The sequence below is a fragment of the Podarcis erhardii genome, assembly GCF_964252035.2.
Source record: "Podarcis erhardii genome assembly, chromosome: 9".
In the NCBI taxonomy this organism is placed as follows: domain Eukaryota; kingdom Metazoa; phylum Chordata; class Lepidosauria; order Squamata; family Lacertidae; genus Podarcis; species Podarcis erhardii.
The window spans coordinates 80704680-80722501 of NC_138512.1; the positions used below are offsets into that span (position 1 = coordinate 80704680).

At 56.3% G+C, this 17822-nt stretch overlaps 1 protein-coding gene across 1 annotated transcript; it reads right to left on the reverse strand.

Annotated features, from left to right (window-relative positions):
- Window positions 1–3285: 3285 nt before the first annotated feature.
- On the reverse strand, window positions 3286–16116 carry LOC309350209 (programmed cell death protein 4-like). The gene is made up of 11 exons (XM_081877009.1): window positions 15957–16116; window positions 13893–14172; window positions 13658–13755; window positions 12846–12959; window positions 9386–9607; window positions 9190–9287; window positions 7136–7250; window positions 5324–5431; window positions 5076–5186; window positions 4237–4376; window positions 3286–3590 (listed from the first exon to the last, which is right to left on the reverse strand). Exons 1-11 carry the CDS (start codon window positions 16026–16028, stop codon window positions 3539–3541), a joined length of 1410 nt encoding a protein of 469 aa, XP_081733135.1. The 5' UTR covers window positions 16029–16116; the 3' UTR covers window positions 3286–3538.
- Between the last annotated feature and the right edge of the window lie 1706 nt (window positions 16117–17822).

Consider the following 17822-nt stretch of genomic DNA (forward strand, 5'->3'; position numbering starts at 1 on the left):
CCCGACGGGGCGGGAGAGGGGAGAGAGGCGCTGAGGAGCTCGGGGGCCGAGCGGGGACTCCCCCGGCCCCCGACGGGCAGGATCCTGGCCGGGGTCCCCCTCCCCCAAGGCGGCAGCGCGGCCTCGCTCACCCGGCCGGATCGACGCCACGCGGCTCCCCGACGCGGGCAGCAGAACTACCTTTCCCGGCAGGCCTCGCGGCGCCCCAAGCCCGCTGCCCTCTGGGAGATGTAGTCCCTCCCTCCCCCCGCCCCCGCCCCCCGGAAGTGCTCGGGGTCCCGTCCCCCCCCCGTCGGGGCTGGGCAAGGGTGGCGTGGCGCCTGGCGAGAGGTTGGCATCCCGCGCATGCGCCTCCGCGTCCAGGGAGTCTGCCAAGGGGGCGGGAGGGAGCCTCTCCAGGGGGGCGCCGCCTCCGTCCAGGGCCGGATTTACGCAGACGCTCAACAAGCTCTACTTTAGGGCCCCCCTTTATTTGGGGGGGGGCAATAAAAATCAAAGGAAAAACCACTGGATGTACATTTCCAAAATATAAGATAAAAAACAGCTAAAATAAAACCTACATACAGTTAGAGCTTAACAATTTCACTATTAATATACCTGTATTTTGTATTCATGTACAAAATAATATTGTATTTCACTATGAACGGACTTCATTGTATTTCAGTTCAACAATGACTTTGATAAAATACATATTTTTGTTCTGTGCAAATGGCTTGCGATACCTGCTAGGTCCATTAATTACCATCTAGCATCTATTCAACACCAAAAACAGGGACGCTGGACCAGAGCACAGCCCAGGCCCTCCGGTCTTCCACTGCCTCCCGCAGTTTGGTCAAACTCATGCTGGCAGCTTCGAGAACACACCCTGGGGATAGCTGGACACTAGCCACTGCACCACACTGTCCCTGGGGGGCAACAGGAGGCTGGCCTGGAAGGGTCCCTCCTCGGACCTGATCCAGCTGCAGCAAGGAAACAGCCACCCTAGTGGAGCCGAGAGAGCAGGGCCTGTCACATGGGGAGGACCCCTCAAATACTGCCCCCCCAAGAGACAGGGGTCCCTCTTCTGCGTCACCACCTGTCCCACTTCAAACCCCCCCCCCCATCAGAAGAGGGACCTGGAAAAGGCCGAGAGCCACCACAGGGGTTTCAAGGCTGGCAAAACGGGTCCCTCAGCCCTGGTCCCGGTGAGCCCCTGCAAATGTGTGGGGCAGCCCCTCCATGCCTCCCAAAGTCCACAGGCATCATTAAAAAGCCAGGGTTGCTGTATTTTTAGATTTATTGCATTTATATCTCACCTTTTCCCCCAAGGAGCTCCAAGTGGCAAACATAGTTCTCCCCATTTTTTTGTCCCAATGACCCTGTGAGGCAGGCCGGGCTGCGTGGGAGTGACTGGCGCAAGGGTTTCACGGGGAGCTTTGTGGCTGCTGGGGATTTGAACCCGTGTCTCTCTCAGGTCCCAGGCCAACCCTCTGACCCAGGGGTCAGCCAACTTTTTCAGCAGGGGGCCAGTCCACCATCCCTCAGACCTTGTGGGGGGCCAGACTGTATTTTTTTTGGGGGGGGGGGAATGAACGAATTCCTATGCCCCACAAATAACCCAGATATGCATTTTAAATAAAAGCACACATTCTACTCATGTAAAAACACGCCGATACCTGGACCATCTGCAGGCCAGATTTAGTTTTCCTACCCATGTTCTGACCACTGCACCCCACTGCCTCCCATGAAGCCTCTCAGCCTTGCCTGCCTCACAGGGTTGTTGTGCAGATTAAAGGAGAAAAGGAGAAGAACCACATGCGCCACCCTGAGCTCCTTGGAGGGAAAACAAAAGGTGGGATATAATGCAACATAAAGGAAATTCTCCAGCCGATCTGAGGAATGGGTCCCTGAGCTTCTCTGACCCTTTTGCCACCTGACACAGGACCACGCGAGAGACAAGTCGCCCTTCTTGGTTCTCTGAAGCTCAGCTCTCCATGTGGCTGAGACCCTCCCGGCCCGCAGACTGTCTGGCCAGAGTGGTGCATGCTCTGGTTATCTCCCGCTTGGACTACTGCAATGCGCTCTACGTGGGGCTACCTTTGAAGGTGACCCCGAAACTACAACTAATCCAGAATGCGGCAGCTGGACTGGTGACTGGGAGCGGCCACCGAGACCATATAACACCGGTCTTGAAAGATCTACATTGGCTCCCAGTACCTTTCCAAGCACAATTCACAGTGTTGGTACTGACCTTTAAAACACTAAACGGCCTCGGTCTCCACCCCCATCGTCTATCCAGGACGCTGAGGTCCAGCTCCAAGGGCCTTCTGGCGGTTTCCTCCCTGCGAGAAGTGAGGTTACTGGGAACCAGGCAGAGGGCCTTCTTGGTGGTGGCGCCCACCCTGTGGAACGCCCTCCCACCAGAGGTCAAGGCAATAAACCACCACCTGACTGTTAGAAGACATCTGAAGGCAGCCCTCTTTAGGGAAGCTTTTAATGTTTGATGTACTATTGTATTTTAATCTTTTGTTGGAAGCTGCCCTGGGTAGCTGGGGTATAAATAATAAACTAATAATAATTTTTTTAAAAAAGTCCAGTAGCATCTTATATAGACCAACTAAGTTTGTTCTGGGTATAAGCTTTCATGTGCATCCACACTTCTTCAGATACCTTTTGTAAAAAAAATTTTTTGACTGCGTCAGACCAACACGGCTACCTGCCTGAAAACAATTCATTATTATTTGCTTTTATGTGTCCGGGGGGGTTCACACCTTTTGCAAATTGTGTGAGGGTGACGGCCGTGCCCCTGCCAGGGCCATTCCCGCCCCCCCCCCGGGCCTTTTGTCCCTGCCCCCAAGCAGTCGCAGGAAGAGACGGGCACAGCCAGCTCCTTTGGATACATTTTTATTTTTAGATTTTCCACGTGCCACCCGTTCCCCCCACCGCTGCAAGGACACCAGGCCCCTCCCCATCTCCACCCCCCACCTTATCTTCCAGCCGTGCTCATGAGACGCCGCTCTGCCCTCCCCGATACCCAAGAGAGCTGCTTCCCCTGACCTTGAGATCTTCCTCTCCCCCCCCACACACCTTAAGCAGCAAGGATAGACCTCTCCCCCACGCAGAAATTAGGGGACTGCGGAGGGGGCTTTGGGGGAGGTATTTGTGCCCTTTTGGGACGCAGCAAGGGGCTAGACCTGTTGGAGGAAGCCTGGGTCCCTAGGGAGCCCTATAGGGCCAGGAATGCCAAGGTGGCCGCCATCCCTGCTGAAACAGGGCCCCAGGCTCCCCTCTGCTTCCTGAGATGCGTTTGGGGGGGCTGGGGAAGGGGGGCAAGACCCAGATGGGGTGCCCTGCGGGCGGGCAAGCACCCTCTTTTGACCCCCTCGCCAGGCTGACCCGGATGTGGCGGCTGAAGCTCCCTTTCCTTCCCAGGCTGGTTCTGGTGGGGGGGGGCGAGGGGTGTCTGGTGCAGCCTCCTGGCCTCTCCCTTGAAGCTGGCAGGCCCTGCTGGGCTGGGGGGGCATCGCAGGGGGCAGAGGCCAGGGCTGGAATAGTCAAGCTAGGGCTTGATTTGGCCGCCGTCCCCCTCGCTGACAAAGCGCTTCCGGCCCCTGAGGAAAGAAGGAGAGAGTGAGTTGGGGGGTGGGGGGGAGTGACAACACAACACAAACATACACACACACACACAACCACAGACAAAGCCTTTGGATCTTCGCTGCCCCATTCCCAGGCCCCCCACCACAAAACCTCCTCCCATTCCAGTCTGCAAAGACCTGCAGACCTGTAATGGCCATCCTGCCACACACAGAGAGAGAGAAACTAGCTAGCTGCAAGGGGTTGGACTAGAGGACCTTTGGGGGTCCCCCCAACGCCACGATGCTCTTCTTTTGACCCTTGAAAGAAGAGCAAAGAGACAAGCGGGCTTTGGGACTGGAGAGACCTAGCAAACTGCTCCATCTCCGGTTCAGATGAACAAAGGACCCTCCCGGAAGTTGGGGCGGAACGGAGGGGGCTCCAGCGCCCGTCAGACGCAAGGAGCACATCAGGAAAGCCGGACGGATCAGGCCAGCAGCCCACCCAGTCCAGGCCGCTACTCTCACTGGTGCACATTTGCCTGTGGGAAAGCGGCCCGCAGGATCCAAGCCCCTGAGGGCTCTTTTGAGAGAGAGGCCGCCAGACCGGCAAGCCTGGCGCTCTGGACACCCGCTCTCTCCCCGCCTGAACCCCCGAGGGCAAGAAGGGCGGATCCTGGCCTACCGCGCAGGGCAGGCGTCTCTCAGCTGCTTGGTGATGACGCCCTCCTCAAAGCAGAGGTCCACCAGCCGCTCCAGGATGCTGTGCGCCAACGGGACGTCGAGGCTGATGTCTCCCAGCTCATCGTACACCCGCTGGAAGCCCTGGGGGGGGGAGGAAGCAAGAGGGGTCAGTGCAGGGGGGGCTGAGGGTGGAACCCCCCCCCCGAGCAGCACAGCTGCCTCCCTGCCAGACTGCATTAGCATTACACCTTACCAGTCTATGCGCACTTCATTTTTATTATTCTTTTTGGTCAAATATCAGGAGAAATTTTGACTTTCTCATTTCCTTGAACTTCAAGATTCAATCCAAATCTGTCAGGAGATCTGTGTTCTTACCGTACATTTAAAGATATTCTTTAAACGTCAGCCAATCTTTACTCAATTTCTAGTTAGAATTTCTTCTTCTTATTTATTATTATTACTACAGTCATACCTCATGTTACGTTTGCTTCAGGTTGCGAGATTTCAGGTTGCGTCCCGCAGCGACCCGGAAGTACCAGAAAGGGTTACTTCCGGGTTTCACCGTTTCCGCAAAATGATGTCACGCGCAGAAGCGTGACCTGTGCACACACCAAGATGCGGATTGCGTTCTGCTCATGTTGCGAACGGGCCTCCAGAATGGATCCCGGTCGCAACCAGAGGTACCACTTTCTAATTTTTTTCAATTGGTACAGCCCCCAATACCCACAGATCTCCGGGCGCTGCGCAACCTAAAACCCCCATTCTCTGGCCCCTCTGGGCCTGCCTTGCAGAACTCTGGGCGGCAGCCCCGCTGCGCCCCTCCCAGGGGGCGGCCCTCACCCGGTTCATCTGGTCCAGCGTCACCAGGCCCGTCTCCCACAGCACCTTCAGCAGCCGCACCATCATGGCCACGGCCGTGTCTCCCGTGGACTCCAGCACCATCACCACCGCCTGGGGGAAGGAGGCCAGGAAAGGGCTCAGAGGGGACCAAGCGAGGCCCAGCCCAGAAGCCGTGCCCAGCGGCCAAGAGGCGGGCACTGCCCGTCCCCACGCAGCACCCAAGGGCCCCGAAGGATGCCCTGCGCTACCTCGTAGACGAGTTCGTGGTGGAAGTGAGGCACCTCCAGCTGGCGAAGGCAGTGCTCGGCCTCAGAGACTTCGCCCGAAAGGAGGTATTCGCGGAGCAAGAGGTTCATCTGGAAGAGCGGAGAGGGCGGTGAGAGACCAGCAAATGAAGCATGGTAAACACACATCAAGACTTTAAAAAAAGATGGGGAACCTTTTAGGATGTATATACAGAAGCAATGCATTGAAATGAACTCACTGGCCAGATTTGAGTAATACACTTGCAATGGACAAATATTAAGAAGAGATTAAGAAGACAATGTTAATTTTAGCATATAAGGGATATAAAATTAAAAGCAGAACAAACAAATATGTTACAAACCAGAAAAGGAAGTTGGGGTTAACTGAAATTGTAAAATGTAATTTGAATTTTTGAATTTGTTAAAATTTGTTGGAAAATCTTAATATAATAATAATAATAATAATAATAATAATAATAATAATAATAATAGCGATAGCGGAGAGGGAGCACTGAGCCCCACAACAGCTCAGGACAGCTCCCCCCCCCCAGCCAAGCCTAGAAACAAAGGTTGCTATTGTGGGGCATTGACACCCCCCAGGTTTTGCAAGGAATTCTGCCGCCCCCCAAGAAGGAAACGCCTTGACGTTTTAATTTGGGTCCAGGCAGGACGCAGCACCTCTCCAGACCTTCACCAAGGCAAAATTCCAGCCCCCTATCTGGCAACACCCGCCCCCCCCCCCAGCCGTGCACAACACCAACTGCTGTGTCTCCCCAGACAGTGTCTGGCAGAACTGGGGAGAGTTCAAGGCCAGGAGACGAAAGCCTTCCTTTGCAAGTGTCGCTGCTCTGTGGGGCCGGTCCCGGAAAGGGCAGCCATGCAAAGTGGGGCCTACGGAAGGCGAGACTTGGCTCCGCAACTGGGGGGCTCAGAGGGATGCATCCTGCCCAGAAATGGAGACTTCTGACCCCAAGGCTGCTCCACCTTTGAGCCCCTGGAAGACTTGCACAGTGGTTCCTTGGTTTGCATGCGCCTTGGACTACAAAAACGTCAAACCCAGAAGTGCATGTCCCGGTTTGCAACCTTTTTTTGGATGACAACCCATTGGGGTGGGGGGACTATGAACAAATCATTTTCTGGAGGCCCCATTGGTGAAAGCGCGCTTTGGGTCACAGCCTGTTTTGGTTTACAAATGGACCCCCGGAACGGATTATGGTTGTAAACCAGGCACCCCCCACCTTCGGCCCTCCAGATGTTTTGGACTACAATTCCCATCATCCCTGACCACCGGTCCTGTTAGCTGGGGATCATGGGAGTTGTAGGCCAAAACATCTGGAGGGCCGAAGATTGCCTATGCCCGTTATAGACCAACTAAGTTTGTTCTGGTATGAGCTTTCGTCTGTTTTGCTTATTGTTACCCTTTCTATTATCCCTGCGTCCTTCTTATTCTGCATATCGATATTTCTATTCTGAAAGAATGTTTCTTTATATATTCTCTTACACAACTCCATTCTCTGTTTTTTGGTTTGATTTTCCTCTTATTGCAGTTAATTTTGCCATATTTAGGAATTCACAAAATTTGAGGGTACAATTTTTTGCTATCCATGCCCTGGCAGCTGCCGCTGTGTATAAGAATATATTTATCCTATTCTTGGGGATGGTCTTCTGGTTTCTTCTTAATTGATGTTTCAAATATCTTCTTTAATTCTTCGCATATATTGTTCCAAAGCTGTTTTATGTTTTCACCCCCCCCCCCAAATACGGTGCATTTGAGCATTTTTCTCAAGCCGGCCGCCAACCATTTTGCTGCCTCACCTCCTTGATGAGATGCTTAACGGGCCTCTGTCCTCCCCCCACGCCCCAGACGTTGTCCAGGCGGTTGACGTCCCGCTTGATGCGCAAGAGGATGGCCGCGCGGTCCAGAGCAGCCCTGGAAATGGAGAATGGTTTTGTGGGGTTGGGAGGGACCCCCAAGAGCAGCCTGGCCCCATGCGCTGCGGAGAAGGCGGCAGCCAGACATCAGGAAAGAGGGGCCAGTGGGGAGGGCGAGGGGGTCCAGGGGCGTCTTGCCCATAGAGGCTGGTTGCGCGGCGCACCAGGGTGCCAAGTTTTGGGAAGAATGGACAAAATTTAACGATTATTTAGCTAAATTTGTTAAGTTAAACTAACTGGAAATAGCTTGCAGGCAACAGATTGGCTTAGGAATTTATACAAGTGATGTTTAACATGTACAATTTTGAATTGAAAAGATATAAGGATATTAATGGACTAAGTTAAGTTTATAAGAATCAGGATTTGGAAAGCCGTTATAAGGATATGCATGGAAATTCAACCAAGGGAAAGCGAGGAAGTCACTTAACAATGTTAATAAGCGTAATTCTAATAAGGTTATGATTTATGTTTGTTTGTTTGTTTGTGTTTTGTTTGTTTATAGCCTTGTGAAAATTAATTTTAAAAATTGGGGGGGGGGGAGTTTTGGAGGGTGCCAGGTGTAGGAGTGCAGATATCCAGAGTGTGGGGGTCAGGGGGGATTACTATGAGGAATTATAAAATAGGCATCAAACCACTGTGTCCACTATGAAAGCATGGCGTTGACTGGGTTCGATTCATTGGCAATAATTTCTGATCAAATCCCACAAGCCTCTGCATTTCTGGCCATTTTCTCTACTGTTCATTTTCTACGCCTGACAGGCACCTATCAGCATTCTAAACACAGGCCAGTTGCTGCATCCTGGGTCATCAAGATGGTAGATAGCTTTGATGTAGCTATTGTTAGTTTTGTTAATCTTAAGGGCTAGGAAGAGAGTTCATAAGGAGATGGTAAATCCTGCCTCTCCTGTATATGACCTCCGGAGTTTCCTAAAAGCATTTCTCTTCACTTCCTCTTTTATTCACTCTGAATTACATACGCATGCTCAAGTAGGAAATTAGCTCCTTGTAGTTTTAACTTTTACCTTTGTCCCACATTGGGGTTTTGAAATGCTCAGAGGAAATCTGATTGGTTCTTGCGTACACTGAGTAAAAAGTTCTTTTGTGAATAAAACGACCTGGGCCAGAGGGTGGAGAGGAATCATTATTATACACGCTCCTCCCAGAGTCTTGCTGGTCCAGCCTCTGTGTGTCTTCTGATTAATCAGAGTTCAATCCTTCCTTTGCTTTGGGAAGGCCTCACCAGGGAAGAGGTGGAGGCTGGACTGGCACCTCCTGGCATCAGCTCACTTCCCTCACCTGCCTCCGCATGCCTCGCCAAAGCAGGGCCGCGCCCAGAGCCATGGTCTGCCGTGGCAACCATGGCACGAAGCCGCCAGCTGAGCCAGGAGGCGCAGCACCCAGCACCCAGCCTCCACCTCTTCCCCGCTGAAGGAGCCGCCCTCCAGCCCCGCCAGCAGCGCCGTCCTCCCTAAAAAACTCTGGGAAACGGGGGGGGGGGTGCCGGAGGGAGTTTTGCACCACAGCGCCGGATATGCTTAAGACAGCCCCGAGTGTGGAGAATTCCGTTCCAGGAACAAACACGGGAGAGTTGCGTGTCGCATGTCTGTAACACGCACCAGCATTGCACGCTGGGAACTTCCATTTGTGTTTAGTTTTCTGTTTTGCTTTGGACACGAAGGAGATCAGACGTGTTTCCTTTTGTCCTGATCTACACACAGCCTCTCTGTTTGCGCACCGTTTTCTCTGCTGAATAGTGCGCTCCGTCGTCTAAAGCCTGGACCACTGATTGATGCTGCACCAAGGACCGGAGTTTGCCCGGCACGCCAGCCTGCCAACTGCCCCCGTTTCCTTGGGTGCCTGCCAACCCTGAGTGGGTCGCACCTGGGGGCGGGCGAGGGCCCCCATCTGCCCTCCCCCCGTGAGCCCGGCCCTCTCACCGAGCGTGCTCGCAGTCCACGCGCCCCTTGTAGCGCTCAAGGAAGTCTAGCGGCAGCGCATGGTCCGCCACGGCCCGCGCGATGAACTGACCCAGCATCTGCAAAGACGGACACAGGGGGCGGAGGGGTCACACGTCCGTCTGCCCCCCGTTCCCCCCAACCCAGCCCCCCTTGCAGGGCTCGGCCTGCCCCCCACCTGCGGGGCCTCGGGGGTGTCCAGGATGAGGTCGGGGAGGTCGCTCAGCGTCCGGTCAAAGGCGGCCGCGATGTCCTCGGGGCTCATCACCTTCCCCACCAGGTCAGAGAGCAAGCGGGAGGTCAGCTCCCGGTGGCTGGCCTTGCCCTCCAGAGACAGAGCCACGGCCAGCGAGGGCACAGCCGCCTTGTGCCCGCCCAGGTTCAGCTCGCGGAGCAGCTCCTGCAATAAGAAGAACAATAACTTTATTATTTGCACCCCACCCATCTCACTGGTGTGCCCTGGCAGCTCTGAGCAAGACAGGCAAGGAAGTTTTGAGGAGGCAGGATCAGTCCACAGCCGCACTGCCCTGGGGGCAAGACATACGGCTGCATTTAAAATTGCTTTTTAACCTGTAGTTTAAATTGGTTTTTTTCTTTTCTTCCCTCCCCCCCCTTTCCCCCCTATTATGTTTTTACAGTGATTTTATTGGTGTTAGCCGCCCTGAGCCCGGCTCTGGCTGGGGAATAAATAAAATTTATCATCATCATCATTATTATTATTATTCGGAGAGCCTGCTGGATCAGGCCAATGGTCCACCCAGCCTGGCATCCTTCTCTCCGAGTAGCCAACCAGACGCCCATTATGGGAACCCCACAAGCAGGATAGGAGTGCAAGTGATATTCAGAAGCACAACTGCCTCCTTCCAGAGCAGAGCCACTCTGGCTAGTAGCCACCACGACTTACTAGTCCTTGCTAGTCCATGGTGGAGGCCCCATGGAGACACCCTCGCTGCCCTTCCAGTGGGGTAGACCTGAAGGAGCGTCTCTGCCCGCACACTGAGGTCCAGCTCCAAGGGCCTTCTGGCGGTTCCCTCCCTGCGAGAAGCCAAGTTACAGGGAACCAGACAGAGGGCCTTCTCGGTGGTGGCACCCTCCCTGTGGAACGCCCTCCCACCAGATGTCCAAGAAATAAACAACTATCTGATTTTTAGAAGACACCTGAAGACAGCCCTGTTTAGGGAAGTTTTTAATGACTGATGATTTAATGTGTTTTTAATCTCTTGTTGGAAGCCGTCCAGCGTAGCTGGGGAAACCCAGTCAGATGGGTGGGGTAGAAATAATAAATTATGATTATATTATTCAGTGGAGCATTCGGGTGGGCAGGATAAGCTGGTGGCCTCCTTTGCAAATGCGACTCCCTTCTGCCCAGCACAGATAGGAACTTGCCAAGCTGCTCTTCTCACCCCCACAGAATCACAGAACTATAGCTGGAAGGGGTCCCATAGGGCCATCTAGTCCAACCCTCTGGGGTGCAGAAATCACCCTGGCAACCTGTTTAAGAAATTCCAATGTATCACGGAATTGTCGGCTTGGAAGGGAAGACTTCCATCCTCTCTGAACTTTGCTGGCACCTGAGCTTCAGGGTGAGACAGAAGAGGGAGCCCAGCCTCTTAAGGACCATAGGGGACCTGGGATCCACTGACCTTCGATACTGCAGTTACAGATAGGTAGCCGTGTTGGTCTGCCATAGTCAAAACAAAACAAATTCCTTCCAGTAGCACCTTAAAGACCAACTAAGTCAGTTCTTGGTATGAGCTTTCGTGTGCATGCACACTTCTTCAGATACACTGAAACAGAAGTTTCCAGACCCTTCTATATAGTGAGAAGGTGGGGAGGGGTATTACTCAGAAGGGTGGTGGGAATGGGTGATTGGCAGATAGCTGTGATGAGCCTGTTGACGACTCTTAACGACTGCAATAGGTCTTACAGGAAAAAGCAAGGGGTGAAAAGGTGAAAAATGGCTTTGTCATGTATAATGAGATAAGAATCCAAGGTCTTTGTTCAGACCAGGTTTCTCCATGGTTTTGAGTTTGGTGATAAGTTGTAATTCAGCAGCTTCTCTTTCCAGTCTATTTCTGAAATTCCTTTGTAATAGAACAGCTACTTTGAGATCTTGTCCCGCCGCCCCCCCCCCTGGCGCGGGGACCCTCCGGAGCGGCGTCGGAGGGCTGCACCCCTTCGCCCGCCCGTCCCCCCCGACACGTGTCCCGCCCCCCGAGGCGTGTCTCGCCCCCTCGACCCGTTTATTGTGTGATGTTGTTGGGGCCAGTAATGCTGGGGCCGGACAACACCATTACTGGCCCCAACAACATCACACATACCATCTCGGGACTATTTAATTGCTCATCGTCTAACATTGTGTATGCCATCAAATGCCAACAGTGTCCTTCAGCTCTCTATATTGGACAAACAGGCCAGACCTTACGCCAAAGAATAAACGGACATAAATCGGACATCAGGAATCACAAGACAGAGAAACCAGTAGGAGAACATTTCAATCTCCCAGGACATTCTATACAAGATCTCAAAGTAGCTGTTTTACTACAAAGGAATTTCAGAAATAGACTGGAAAGAGAAGCTGCTGAATTGCAACTTATCACCAAACTCAAAACCATGGAGAAACCTGGTCTGAACAAAGACCTTGGATTCTTATCTCATTATACATGACAAAGCCATTTTTCACCTTTTCACCCCTTCCTGTAAGACCTATTGCAGTCGTTAAGAGTCGTCAACAGGCTCATCACAGCTATCTGCCAATCACCCATTCCCACCACCCTTCTGAGTAATACCCCTCCCCACCTTCTCACTATATAGAAGGGTCTGGAAACTTCTGTTTCAGTGTATCTGAAGAAGTGTGCATGCACACGAAAGCTCATACCAAGAACTGACTTAGTTGGTCTTTAAGGTGCTACTGGAAGGAATTTGTTTTGCTTCGATACTGCAGTTCTCATTACTGCCAGCGGATTCCTCAAGGCCACCTGGCCACTCTGGAGGGTCTCATCATTCTGTTTATTTCAAGAACCGACTGGCCCAGGAGAAGGGGAGCAGAGCTCCCGTCCTGGCCAGACTTTCCCAGCTGTCATGTCAAATAATAATAATAATAATAATAAATTTTATTTATACCTTGCCCTTCCCAGCCAGAGCTGGGCTCAGGGCGGCTAACACCAATAAAATCACAGTAAAAAAATATAATGCAATTTAAAATACAGCCTCATTTTAAAGTAGCCGATAAATCAAACAAAGCCCCCCTTGGCCTCACAAATGCCCCCTCCCTCCCCAGTCAGAGCTCAGATCCAGCGTCCGATTCTGAATGAGGAAGAAGTGACCCTGTCGCTGGATCCGTTCTTTCGCCTTGGAGGGAATGCCCTCTCCTTCGCAGGAGGTTTTTAAGCAGAGGTCAGAGGGCTGCCAGCCTGGGATTCTTTAGCTGTGACACCTGCACTGCAAGGGGTTGGGCTGGATGAGTCCTGGAAGTCCCTGCCCAAATCTACAACTCTGGGATTCCTCTTCCATGACATCCCTTCCTGCCCTCCCTTCCCCCCAGAGAGCCCACTCTGGCTTGCAGCAGAATTCCCCCGTGGCCCAGGGGGCAAACACCTGAGGGGGCCCCAATCCCAGCTGCCCCCCAGAATACGCACCACCACCTCCAGAGTGTCCCCGTGCTCAAAGTATTCCTTCATCATGGGCTGCACGGCCTTCTCCAGCTCCTCCTCTTCCAGCTCGGGCACCACCGTGGCGTAGACCGTGTCCCCCTGGGGAGAGGCCAGGCGGCACAGAGGGAGGGGTCAGGCTTGTCAAACCCCACAAGCCCTCGCCCTGGAGGACCCTGCCCCTTTCTCCAGAAGGGTCCTGCCAGGCACCCAGAGAAGACCCCCAGAAAGGGGGCAGAGAGCCCAGCCGGAGCAACGTCAAGCCTTCTGGAACCGGCGGCCCATGAACCCCACGGGGCATCATCCCCAGAAGGTGTGGGCTGCCCCATTGCTGTGGGGATCATGGTGGGAGACCCCCCCAAGGGGCAGGGGCCCCCTCCAGTTAAAGGACCCTCGTTTCAGCTTTTCCTTTGCTTTGCCTGTGGCCAGGTAGGGAGCGCAAGGGGCTCAAGAGGCTGGAGGAAAGGGGCGGCTGGCTTGCCCTCTCCTCCTCCCCCCAGCTCGGGTCCCAGGCGTGCACTGAAGGGAGGGCGCCTGTCCCCCCACCCAGAATGCCCCCTGCCAATCGGCACCCCCTTCCCAGATCCACTGCAACAGCTGCACCTGGCATACGAATCCGTGCCCGCTGCCTGGCCATGCGTTCGACGATTCAAGTTCTATGCCGCCAAGGGGTCTCTATGCCCCCCTGCAGGCTGTGGGGCAGGAGGGACAAGGTCTCCCATGGCAATGGGGCACGTGGCCTCGGGGTGGGGAGAAAGGACAGCTGCCTGGGAAGACCCCCCTCCTCTGGCCCAGGGTACCTGTGCCACTTCGTCGTAGTTGGGGTCCCGGGCGTCCGGCTCCTGGTAGCTGTAGACCACCCCGGGGGCCCCCCACACGCCCTTGCCCCCTGCGCCACCTAGAGAGAGAGAGAGAGAGGTGGGCTGAGCGCTGTCACCCAAACAACACCCCCCAAGACGGCTGCAGCCACTCCGGCCGTGGGCAGAGCCCGCAGCGGGCACAAGGAGGCCGGGGTTGTGGGGTGGGGGTCGCTACCTTTCTTGGGCAGCCCCCGGCCTTTGCCCATGCGGGATTTGCGGTCGTGGCTTTTCCCCTTGGGGCTGCTGGGGTCGGGGAGGGGCTCCCCGCCTTCGGAGAGGGACTCGCGGTTGGAGTCGCGGGAGGACGTCCGGCGCAGTCGGCGCTTGGCCTTGGCCTTCAGCCGCGCCTCGTGCAGAGCCTTCTCCTGCAGGGTCCATGCCCGGGGCTCCTCGTCGCCCCCGTCCATCAGCTCCCCCGCCAGGTCCTCGTCCTCATAGTCCGCCTGGTCTGCCCCCTGCAGGCGGGGGGGGGGGGAGAGAAGGCAGGCTGAGAACCACAGGGGAGCCTTGCAGCAGCAGGATCAGGCCCAGCCTCCTGGTACCCGGCCAGGTGCCCTAGAGGCAAGGAGCCCCCCCCCCCAAGAATGCCCAAAGGGGATTTGGGTCTGTGTCTTGCAGCCCCTCCCCTGACCCACACTGCCCCCCAAGTCCAGGCGCTCCTGCAGCCGCTGCTCAAAGCCACGTCCGGCAGTCACAATGCCGCTTGCTCCAGAGATATTCGCTGGCATTAAAACTATGTTCCTGGGGCTGAGCCTGGTTTCAAGGGGTCCTGGGCCCCCCACGTCCATCAGAAAGCCCCAGGGCAAGGCGTCTGTTTGCACCCCAGCCGTGCCCGGGGCTGCCTCCTGCTCAGAGGTGAATGCATTTCAATTAATTGATTGTGATTTTATGTAACTGTGTTACTTTTATTGTTAGCTGCTCTGAGCCCGGCTTCGGCTGGGGAGGGTGGGATATAAATAAAATAGTATTATTATTATTATTATTATTATTATTATTATTATTATTATTATTAGAGAGCCCCAACTACCCAGAGGGAGGGAGCAGCCAGAGTTGGGGAGGGGGGCATGCGCATGGCACCTCCACCAGTTCAAGGGGGTCTCCTTTGCTCAGCCTTTAAACATACCATGCCCACCTCAGGATGCCCATCTCTGAATTACTCAGCCTTTTTTGCTCCCCTGCTCCAACTTTTCTTTACTATCTTTGCTGTTGTTCTTCCTAACTGCATGGCTTTCCCCCGAGGAGCCCAAGGCGGCCTAGTGGTTCTCCTCCTTTTCCCCTCCCCACAACCCACCCAGCCAGCTTCATGACCCTTTCCAGTAAAGTCCCCCTTTACGCCTTTTCCCCAGGCGCCCTCGCCGCGAGCCAGACCCCAGGCGGAGGCGCGGCCCCGACGGGCGGACGCGGGTCTCGCCCCCCTCGGCCCGGGGAAGCGCGCCAGGGCAGGGCAGGGCGAGCCCGGGCAGAGAAGCCTCCCGAGGCCGCGAGGGGCGGGGCAGCTGGCACCGTGCGCGCAGCCCCCGACGGGCAGCGGCGAGGCCAGCCTGGCCCCCGACGGCTGTCCAGGATCACGGAGCCCCCCGGGGCCGGGGTGGAGGGCGCCTGGGCCCCGGGGGGCCTTTGGGCTCGCAGGAGGGGGCGCCCCGTCGATACATGTCCCGCCGCCCCCCCCCTGGCGCGGGGACCCTCCGGAGCGGCGTCGGGGGGCTGCACCCCTTCGCCCGCCCGTCCCCCCGACACGTGTCCCGCCCCCCGAGGCGTGTCTCGCCCCCTCGACCCGTGTCTGGCCCCCCACCCCTGGCGCAGGGACCCTCCGGAGCGGCTTCGGGGAGGGGTCGCTTGGGCACCATGGGTCCTTTGGGCTCGTAGGAAGATGCGCCCCGTCGACACGCGTCCCGCCCCCCGACACGTGTCTGGCCCCCCCAGCTGGCGCAGGGACCCTCCGGAGCGGCGTCGGGGGGGGGCGCCTGGGCACCAGGGCTCTTTTGGGCTGGCAGGAGGGTGCGCCCCCCCGACACGTGTCCCGCCCCCCGACGCGTGTCTCGCCCCCTCGACAACTGTCTGGCCCCCCACCCCTGGCGCAGAGACCCTCCGGAGCGGCGTCGGGGGGGGCGCGCCTGGGCACCCAGGGGCTGGCAGGAGGGGGCGCCCGGCCCGTGGACACGTGTCCCGCCCCCGAGGCGTGTCTGGCCCCCTCGAGCCGTGTCTGGCCCCCCACCCTCCGGGGGCGCGCGCTACTTGCCAGCAGGGAGGGGGCGCGGTCGGGCCGCAGGAGCTCTGCCGAGCCGGCGGCGAGGGCCGAGGCGGCGGACATGGGGGCGAGCGAGCGAGCGAGCGAGCGAGGCGCGGCGGCGGCGGCAGGAGGCGGCCCCGTCGAGCAGCCCGTCGGCGCGGGGCTCCTGGCTGGCGGACTCGGCGCGGCGGCGGCGGCGGCGGCGGAAGTGAGCGGGGGGGGGCGGGGGGGCCTTGCCTGATGGGACTCGTAGTCCCCGCTCGCCCCGCCCCGGAGGCTGGACCGGCAGAGGCGGCGCCGGGAAGGGGAGCCGCCCCGTCGGCTGCAGGGCTGCGGCAGGGGCTCCGACCACCGAGAAGGCCAGCTTGGCAGGTGACTCTCTCAATGGGGCGCCAAATGGAGCTTCCAGGCTTAGAGGCAGCAGGAAAAGGCTGCCATCATAATAAAAATACCCCAGGCACCTGGGCAGCTTCCAACAAAATATTAAAATACAGTAATGCATCAAACATTGAAAGCTTCCCCAAACAGGGCTGCCTTCGGATGTCTTCTAAAAGTCTGGTAGTTGTTTTTCTCTTTGACATCTGCTGGAAGGGCGTTTCACAGGGCGGGCGCCACCACCGAGAAGGCCCTCTGCCTGGTTCCCTGTAGCCTCACTTCTTGCAATGAGGGAACCGCCAGAAGGCCCTCGGAGCTGGACCTCAGTATCCGGGCAGAATGATGGGGGTGGAGACGCTCCTTCAGATATACTGGACCAAGGCCGTTTAGGGCTTTAAAGGTCAGCACCAACACTTTGAATTGTGCTCGGAAACGTACTGGGAGCCAATGTAGGTCTTTCAAGACCGGTGTTATGTGGTCTCGGCGGCCGCTCCCAGTCGCCAGTCTAGCTGCCGCATTCTGGATTAATTGCAGTTTCCGGGTCACCTTCAAAGGTAGCCCCACGTAGAGCACATTGCAGTAGTCCAAGCGAGAGTTAACCAGAGCATGCACCACTCTGGCGAGACAGTCTGCGGGCAGGCAGGGTCTCAGCCTTCGTACCAGGTGGAGTTGGTAGACAGCTGCCCTGGGCACAGAATTAACCTGCACCTCTATGGCTGGCTGGGAGACCAAAATGACCCCCAGGCTGCGCACCTGGTCCTTCAGGGGCACAGTTACCCCATTCAGGACCAGGGAGTCCCCCACACCCACCTGCCTCCGGCCCCCGCAAAACAGTACTTCTGTCTTATCAGGATTCAGCTGGCCCTGATCCCATTTGGGGTCACTCTAGAGGCAGCTGCACAGCCACTAACGGGGGGCAGGATGCTGGTGGCACCGGCGGACTTTGGGCTCTCCAATTCCAGCAGTGCCAGTGCCGTCATGCTATCCTAAAACTGCCTCCCATGCTGGCATCCTGCAGCCAGCTCTTCCCTGCTTTCTTCATGCTGGATTACACAGGAGGCCTCATCCTGCAGCCAGCTCTTCCCTGCTTTCTTCCTCGTCTTTTCAGTTGTATCGAGAGCAGCAGTGAATGCACTTTTCAGGTTTCCTTGAAAATGCCTTGGACCCCCCCTCGCCCAGCATCCCAGTCCCCCCACGTCCAACCAGAAGCCTGTCCCCAGTGCGGCTGCACAACAGGCATTCAGGGGCAGCCCTCCTGGCTGGTAGCTGTCGGCAGCCGTGCCCCACCTTGGATTTGCCTGATCCTCTGGGGACAATCTTCCTCTGCCCCCGCTGCAACGAAACATGTCTCTCCCCTATCGGTCTCTACAGCCACAGCAGGCGCTGCAACCTTCCTAGCGTTGGACTTCACCCCCCCCCCCGACCCCCTCTTCCATTGTCTCCAGAAACAGACAGATGCCAGCCAGTTGGTGGCCATCCCGGCATGCTGTGGCAGGGAGT